This window comes from Octodon degus, unplaced genomic scaffold, assembly GCF_000260255.1.
Source record: "Octodon degus isolate 3935 unplaced genomic scaffold, OctDeg1.0 scaffold00163, whole genome shotgun sequence".
Lineage (NCBI taxonomy): Eukaryota > Metazoa > Chordata > Mammalia > Rodentia > Octodontidae > Octodon > Octodon degus.
In genome coordinates, this window is record NW_004524739.1 from 718138 (window position 1) to 727192 (window position 9055).

The 9055-nt window shown below is 51.4% G+C and overlaps 1 protein-coding gene across 1 annotated transcript in view; it reads left to right on the forward strand.

Moving 5' to 3' along the window:
- Zdhhc18 (zinc finger DHHC-type containing 18) overlaps window positions 1-9055 on the forward strand; it is a 51727-nt gene that overhangs the window by 1111 nt on the left and 41561 nt on the right. The window contains exons 2-3 of the mRNA XM_012517295.2: window positions 23-205; window positions 6069-6229. Coding sequence (XP_012372749.2) covers window positions 23-205; window positions 6069-6229 — 344 coding nt within the window. The remainder of the gene's footprint in view (window positions 1-22; window positions 206-6068; window positions 6230-9055) is intronic.

Consider the following 9055-nt stretch of genomic DNA (forward strand, 5'->3'; position numbering starts at 1 on the left):
CGCCCTCCGCCCCGCGCTGGAGCGGCAGCGGCAGCGGCAGCGGGAGCGGGAGCCTGGGCCGCCGCCCGCGGCGCAAGTGGGAGGTGTTCCCGGGCCGCAACCGCTTCTACTGCGGCGGCCGCCTCATGCTGGCGGGTCACGGCGGTGTCTTCGCGCTCACGCTGCTGCTCATCCTCAGCACCACCATCCTCTTCTTCGTCTTCGAGTGAGTTCGCGGCCGCCGCGCGCGTCCCACACCCCGCTGCCCCGGGCACCCCCAGCCCGGCCCGCCCGTTTCCTTGCCGTCTCTTGTCTGCTCGCCTTGGTCCCCTCCACCCCTCCCAGCATCCCCGACCTGGCCCGCACTGCCCTGGACCCCAGCCTTCCTGTCCTTGCCGGGCTCAGCGGGACACTACCCTCTGGTGCCCCGCATGACCGACCCCTACTCTCCCAGGAACAGTCCCCCATCGTACTCCTGCCCCACGCTCCTTAGACCCCTCTGCTCTCCCCCTCTGGACCATCCCCCTCCCCCCAAGCTCTGTCTGACCCCTTAAGGCATCTTCGCTCTTATCCCTTCCAGGCAGCTTCTGAATTTCTGGCTTTGCACATCCCACAGTGAATTCCTGGGCGTCTCTTTGCCTTTTCCAGGTATCCCCGGGGTCCCATCACCTTTCAGGAACCCACTTTCCCGCAGTCACGCTCCCCTGAGTCCCAGGACATCCTACCCCAAGGTCTTTGGGCCTGGGGCCTCTTTTCTTTCTGCGGCACCTTCCTTAGTTTCTCCTGAGTTTCCCGGCCTTCCCTCAGCCTTTAGCCCCACCCCCTTCCTTTCTTTCCCTTCTTAACGTTTGGGCAGCACCCCTCAAGTGCACTACACAAACAGCTGTGGTGCCTTGTGATTTTTCACTGTACATGCTTTCGTAATGGCAGGTCCTATTTGCCCCTATGGATTTTTGTCCTCTTCACTTTCCCAGTGACCAGGGATTATAGATGCTTATCATTTTGCTTATCGGGACCACAGAGATGCATCGGAAGTTTTCAACCCCTCATCCCCCTCGCCGCACTGGAGCCACCTGCTGCCCACCCATCCTTGGCTCACATGGGCTCACATCCCCACCTTCACATGCACACCCACCCTGGGTGTGCACTTTCCCCTCCTCTCTTTCCCCATCCCTTGTAGTCACCTTCCTCTATTATGCAGTCGAGAGTTCCTTCTCTAGAGTCAGCAGACCAGCTCCACCACCCACTCACTGTGTGACCTCTGGGCAGTTACTTTACTTCTCAGGGCCCCAGTTTCTTCATCTGTAAACCAGAGCCTTTAGTAATGCCCACCCACTTCAGCCATCATGAGGGTTAGTATGAGGCCACACATGCACACTTTTAAGTGCTTAACAGTTTTGCTGTTCTACTTGTTGTGTTCACCAAAAACCACTTCCCAAGGGCCTGTGTCCATGGTGAGATGCCACAGAGACACCAGCTCCCAGGTGCCAGAGCATGTGTTCGCAATCTTGGGTTTCCTCTTGAAGCAAGGTGAAGACTTCTCATAAATTTGCTTCTCCTTTTCACCCTTCCACTACTCTTCTCTTTCTGAGTCATGGTGTATGAAAAGTTCAGGGATGATTTGCAAGCAGAAGCTCTCGTGCCCACAGCCCATAGCATGACCCCTAGGCAGAGTTTCAGATCCAGCTGGCCCAGCGAGCCACCAGGGCCATGTTGTAGAAGCAGCTTTTACAGAGCCCCACCCACCTCTGGGGCTGTGGCTGGTACAGGAGGAAGCAGTGCTTGCTGTGGTTGGCCCTGTGACCCTGCAGTGTGAGATTTGATCAGTTCAGAAGCTGGACCTTCTCTGGCCTTACTGGTGACTGATTTGTCCCTGTCCAGGGAAGAAGTAAAGTGAGAGCTTATGAATCATTTCGGTTTTTGTCACTGCTTGTCCTCACCTGGGTGGTCGATTTTGTAGTAGGGTTTGGTTGGGGCCCAGAGTTCCCCTGGGTCCAGACTGTTGCTAAAGCCCAGTGAGGACTTGGAATGTTGAAAGTGCCCCTACTGGTGACCAGGATGAGAGATGGTACAAGTCCTTTCCTGCTTCCTTGTTAGTTTGGTGGATTATTGTACAGGCCTCCCAGGTGGATTATTGTACTGGGCTTCTTTCATACTTACCATCCCTACAGCAGCCAGCATATCCCTTTAATTCTAGTCAGATCCTAGACCTCACCAGTCTCCAGAGCTAGACTCTGAAAGTGGGCTTCCTGTGGCCCTGATCCCTCTGTGTCAGCCCCAAGTCCACCGCTGCACATTCCTCTCCAGGTTTATCAGGCTACTGAGCACTCCTACCGCAGGGCCTTTGCACTGTTTTAAATATTCTGTGTTCTGGTAGCCTTATGCCCTACTCTTCCTGTTTGTCTGCACCATATCTATGTTTTTTGATAGTTTCTTGCCTGTCTCTATGCAAGAGAGCAGGGTATTCTCACTGTTGTATCCTTAGTGCCTGGAACCAGTTCCTGGTATGTGGTAGGTGCTTGTTACAGCAGGTGCTCATTGAATGAATGGACAGATCACTTGCTGGGACCTCAGAGACCCTGGTCTGTCATTGGCTAGGTAGTGATCTTCAGGCTAATAGTGGGCCCTGGAGGCCCCCTCAGGAAAATCAGGAAGCTAAGGGTTGGCATTCCCTGAAAGTCCTTTAAGTCTCAGATTTCAAGTCTTCTCCATCCTCAAAAGAACTCTGTTTGCTTTTGTTTGCTTGTTTGTCTTCTTGTTGCTGTCTTTTTGAGACAGGGTCTTGCTATGCAATTCAGGCTGTCCTTGAGCTCACTTTGTAGTCCAGTCTGGTCTTGAACTCACAACATCCTCCTGCCTCAGCCTCCCAAGTGCTGGGATTATAGTCGTGTGTTATCATGCCGGATTTGTTTGTTTTGTTCTCACTGTTTTGAAATAGGGTCTCTAGCTATAGTTGCAGCCAGCTGCGAACTTGCTAGGTGGCCCAGGCTGTCCTCGAACTCATGACTGTCTCAATCACTCAGTGCTGGGGTTACAAACATTCGCCACCATGCCTGACTAAGCTGTCTGGTTGTACATGAACTGGATGAGTTAGTTGACCTGTGGGACACATGACTGGGCTGGTTCTACTTGAAGGTCAGACCTAGGACCAGGGAGATTTGTGGAGCCGAGTGTGGTTCACTGGGTGGCATGGGCCTTGGCTGTTCCTGCTCTTTGGGGACGGGGAGCCTCTCTCGAGGCCAGAGCATCTGAAGATGGAGGTTGGATTTGCTGCCTGCTTCTGAGCTGGCTCCTGGAATCTTGGCTGTCTCAGTCTTCCCACCAGACAAACAGCAGCTCCCAGCCCATCAGGTCCGCTCTGGATCCAGGAGGAAGGTTAGAAAGGACAGTAGTTAAAATATTTAATGGGCCTCAAAATCAGACCTAGCTTGAGTCCCACTTCAGCACTCCTGAGCTATGTGACTTTGGGCAGGTTGCTTAAGCTCTCTGAGTTTTTGTCTTCTCATTTGTAAACTGAGGGACAGCATTTCAGAGGGTTGTGGTAAGGGGATGACGAGAATGTGCGTGTGACTTGGGGAGTGTAAAAGCTGGCACATGGTAACCATCTGTAGTTCAGATGTTGTTGATAATAACTGGGGGATGACAGCAGTATCTGGCACATGGTAAACCTTTAAAGGATGGTAGTTATGCTCTGTGCTCTGGCAGGAGGGAACATAGTTCATCCGTTTTTCATATTCACTGGGTACCCTCCTGGTCCGGGTGGTCTCTTGCTGTGTGCTGGAAACAGGGTGAATGAGGAGGTACAGTCGCTACCCTCAGAGGAACTCATGCCCTTGTAGGGAAAAGCACCCAACATATCAGCAACTTATGTTTTAATAAATGCCATGCATGAAGTAGAGTATTAGGGAAGTCTGTATATGGAGAGTTGTCAGAGAAGGCTCTTCTAAGGAAGGATGAATATTCCAGAGAAAAGGAACAGCAAGTGCAAAGGCCCTGAGGTGCAAGAGTCAGGTTTGCTCTGGAACCTGTCTTGAAGCTATTGAAAAGGGAGTAGAGGGGACAAGAGTTCCATGGAATAAGACTGGAGAAACCTTCAGCAGGGTCCAGATCATGCCTGACCTAGAAGGTATGGTATGGAGTTTGAGTTTTATTCAAAATTTAATGAGACTGAGCTTATTAGTTCATTCCTGTGATCCCAGCAGTTTTGGAGGCAAGAGGATGGCAAATTTGATGCCAGCCTTGACAACTTAGTGAGATCCTGTTTCAAAATCAAAGGGCTGGAAATGGATCATGGTGGCACATACCTGGAATCCCAGCCTTCTGAGAGGCTGAGGTAGGAGGGTTGTAAGTGCTGTCCCAGTTTGGGAAATATAGTGACTTAGGGGACTGTGTCTAAAAATGAAAAACTAAAAAAGGGTCCAGGAAGTAGCTCTCTGCAAAGACCCCTGGGTTCAGACCTCTGGGTTCACTAGACAAACAAATAGGCAAGTAAGTAAGTAAATAAACAGGGTTGGAGATGTAGCTTAGTAGAGCACCCCTACATCAGTCCCCAGTATAGCAAAACAAAACAGAAGTCCCCCAAACATATCAAGCTTTTTAAGAGTATCAAGCCAGGACCTGATTTACATTTCCAAAACACGCCCCTGGCCTCTGGATGGACAGTGGAGTGACAACAGAGAAGACTGGCCGTAGGGGGCCTTGGTGGCTTTATTCCATCTCTAAGCCATGCCCCTATTGTGTTTAGAATGTGTAGAATGTTCTGGCCTTGAGATGGAGGAGGGGGCTTGAAGAGGACGCAGAGCCCTGTGCGAGGCAGCCTGTCTGGGGGAGATGAGGCCTAGTTGTTCCCTGAACCAACTTGGGCCAGAGGCCCCAACAGACCCCCCTAAGGTTACATCCCCCAGGTGACAGTACTATGGCTGAACTTACCCCTCTGCTTATTCTGTGTTATCAAGGAACCTTTCCTCTCCTGTCTTCCCTTCCCCTGGGAAAGAAAGCACACATCCTGGTGCTACATCCCTGAGTAGCAATTCCCTGTTTATAGGTCTCTCTTCCCAGCAGGCTGAAAGACACCTGGGGAGGGACACTTGTCCTATTTGTGGCCATTATTTCTGCCACTTGTTGAAGGGCTGCCTGGCACAGAAGAGAACTCAGTAAAATATTTGTGGAGTGAGTGACTGAATGAATGACTTGATCTGCATTGCTCACTTCAAGTGACATCCTCATCATTGCTGGTGGCTGCCTGGAGCTCTGGGCTGAAAGGGGTTTGGAGGCTACAGCTAAGCGCTGGGGTCAAAGCTGGAGCAGGGATGCTGCTGTAGACTCATCTGTTCAGGAGACTGAGGAGGCAGCATTGCTTGAACCTAGGAGTTTGGAGCCAGTCTGGGCAACATAGCAAAATGAAACCCTGAAAGTGTCTCTTAAAAAGAAAGAATAGGGCTGGTGAGATGGCTCAGTGGTCTAAAGCACCTACTTAGAACAAACTAAGCTAAGCAAAGCAAAGCGCAGGGATGGCAGTTCAATCCCCCAGCACCACATGCCAGCCAGCCCCGCCCCCTGGTGGGCTGAGCTGGCCACACACACACACACACACACACATACACACACACACACAATAAATAAATAAATAAATAAATAAATAAATAAATAAATAAATAAAAATTTAAAAAAAGAAAGAAAGAAAGAATAGGCCAGGGTTATAGCTCAGCAGTACAGTGCCTGCCTGGCAAGGACAAGGTCCTGAGTTCACTTCCCATTACCAAAAAAGAGAAAGAGTCCTGCTGTCAGGCATGGTGGTGCAGACCTATAATCCTAGCACTTGGGAGGCTGAGGCAGGAGGATCATCAAATGAAAGAAAGAACAAGACACAGAGAGACGGAGACAGACTGAGTGTGCTGGGATCTGTTGGTCACATCTGCCTTGGCCTAGGGGTATGTGTGCATAAGAATCAATTAGTGATGTCTGACAGGGTGGGGGTGGGTGGGGGGGGGTGCAGCTGCCCTTATGGGGAAGCAGCTTGACTATGTGGGGAGAGGCCTGGAAGCCTTTGGGATATATGTTAATTGCTCTTTCTCTATCTCTCCTTCTAGCTGTCCCTACCTGGCCAACAAGCTGACCCTCGCCATCCCCATCATCGCTGCCATCCTCTTCTTCTTTGTCATGAGCTGCCTGCTGCAGACAAGTTTCACCGACCCGGGGATCCTTCCCCGGGCCACAGTCTGTGAAGCAGCTGCCCTGGAGAAACAGATCGGTGAGGCTTCTACTCCCAGCTGAAGCTGTCTCCAAGGCTCCCTGCTTCCAGAGTTGGGAGGAGGCCTGATTTCCTCTTCCTACACTGTGCTAGAGACAGGCATAGGCTGGAGCTGACACTGGCGTAGAGGGGCAGATGATAAACAAAGGACCATATAAATATGCAAGAAATGCTAGTAGTGAGGGCTGTGCTGACAGCCAGCATAGAACTGAGTGCTTCCTAGGAGCCAGGCACCGTTTAAAGCTCTCTGTATCTTGATCTTTTTTTTTTTTTTTTTTTTTTTTTTGGAAGCAGGAATTGAACTCAGGCCCTTGTACTTGCCAGGCAAGCGCTTATTCTACTGAGCTATCTCCCAGGCGCCCTGTATCTTGATCTTATTGAATTCCTCACCAATCCTACGAGGTAGGTACTGCTGTTGTCCCCTTTTACTGATCAATTTAATTGGGGCACAGAGACATTAAGTAAATGATCCAAGATCACACAGTAAGTGGAAGAGTTGGGATGAAGCTCCAGGCAGTCTGGCTAGAATCCCTGCTCTTCGGGCTGGGAAGATAGCTCAGTAGAATAAGTGCTTGCCTGGCAAGTCCAAGGTCATGAGTTCAATCCCCAGTACACCCCCCCCAAAAAAAAATAGAATCCCACTCTTTAAGATTTATATACTCTTATTCATTCATTCATCAAACATTTACTGTGTACCAGGCACTTTCCTAGATGCTGTTGATATGGCAGTGAACAAAACTGATAATCCTGTCATGAAGTGACATTCTAGAGGAGGAGACTGTCAACAAATCATTAGATTATCTAGGTTGTCAAACAGAAGAGAGAACAGGGAGAGAAGACAAGAGCTAGAGGAGAGCAGTTGGCCTCCAGGGTGGCCAGAGGAAGTCCTGTGACAGAGGTAGCCTCAGCGCAAAGAGGCAGTCTTAAAAAAAAAAGAGGCAGCCTTCTCACAGCGTTGATGGCCTGGGCTGGGGTCTGGGAGAAGAGAGGGGTACAGTAGGTGTGGGCATGGCTCATTTAGACTGCGTGGTCAGGGCAGCCTGTGCATCCCCAGTGTTGTGGTAGGAAGACAAGGGTCTGCACAACAGAAAAAGAAAAAGCCCAGAACGGTAAGCAGGTTAGCAGGGCCTGAGGGACAGTAGAAAGCTTTCTGCAGCTGGCTCCTGCCTTGCAGGTGCCTGGGGTAACCCTTGATTCCCTTAGACCCCTGGGCCCTGGGGCTAGGCTGAGGCCTTAATCTCAGCTTGACTCACCCCGGCTCCTTCCTGCTGAGAAGTGACTAGGGTATTTTCACACCTCTGGGGTTTCCTGTCTGTGGTTGGCTCCTTCCCTTCGCGGGGTGGTGTTTACAGAGGCTTTTAAATGCCCAGCTGGCCCGGAAGAGACCTGGTGGCCTGTAAATGTCAGAGCATTGCTGCATCCATCACTGGAAACCATTTCACTAATTCTCTGGAACAGCTTGGGAGGGGGCCAGCGGGGAGAAGGTGTTCTCTGGAACTTGGGCTGTTCTTTGTCACCTTCCTGTGCCCAGCTGTCCACAGCCACATCCGCAGCTACTGCCTTCCCCTCCATCTTGCTACCATACAGCTTCCTTCTCTCCCACACCCTGGGCCACAGGACCCCAGGATGTAGCTCCTTGCATCCTCCCATCCCTGGTCTGCACTACCTGGCAGCTGCGATAACTTGGCACACACCGGTTTCACCTCCCCTTCAGATCAGGGCTAATTGTGAAGCAGGATTATTGTTCAGCTTAGCCAGACTCGGCTGGGGCAGCCTGGAATCCTCTGGCCTCCTGTGAGCTGCGCAGTAATGATGACAGCAGTAATCCCTGTGTTTGGAGAGGGCTTCACTGAGCTCTCCGTCTTTCGCACCGCTGTCCCTCCAATCCTTTGGTGCAGACAGCCCTGTTAGCCTGGTGTGTGATGCAGGCTCTGAGCCAGCTGTCACAGGGCAGGGAGTAGAAGAGCAGCGTGGAGCATGTACCTTTTAGGCATGTGCCCTTTAGGCACCTTGCTTTGCCTTTGGAGAAGGCAGCAGAGACTCATCCCCTTTGTCCTTCTGTATCCACAATGGTGCCCCGCACCCTGAGCCCTGTGGAGCCAGCCCCTCTGTCACACAGTCCCATTGCCTTCTTGCTTCTCTGACCCTCACTGCATCATTAGTACTGCGTCGTACTTTCCCCTGCAGTATGGGACCCAAGTGTGTTACTCACCTTATCATTGTGCGGAAGGCACAGTGATATTGGCTGAAAGGATGGATGAGTGACTAAGGAACATGAGCCTCTATGGAGCCCTCCATGCTGCCCCCAGGGTCAGGCTGAAAGGCTGGCACGGTATCTCCTGGTGATGCCCAGTGTGAGTGATTATGCTGTCCTCACACAGAGGGATGAGGGCTGGTGTGTCCCCTGCCCTCTGCAGCATTCCAGTCTAGGATGGTGCTGAGTGGGAGGCCTGACTGGCCACCATGGGTAAGGCCAGGCTTTGGAAGATGATTGGAAGGACCAGGAGTACCCACCACGTGGAGGACCTGGAAAGGTGACATGGAGCCAGAACCAGAAGCTTGGGTGGGATTGATGTACAAAACAAAGAGAAGGCAGAAGTGACAGGAGAAAGGAAGGGAGCACTGAGCCATGTTGACTAAACATGTGGAGTACTGTGAAAATTAGGAAGATTTCCCTTGGAAGAGTGGAGTCAGTCTTATAAGGGCCAGCATGTCGGGACCTAAGACTTTCCTTTGAAAATAGTTGCCGGGGGCTGGTGAGATGGCTGAGTGGAATAAGCACTTCCCTGGCAAGCGAAAGGGCCTGAGTTCAATCCCCAGTTCTGC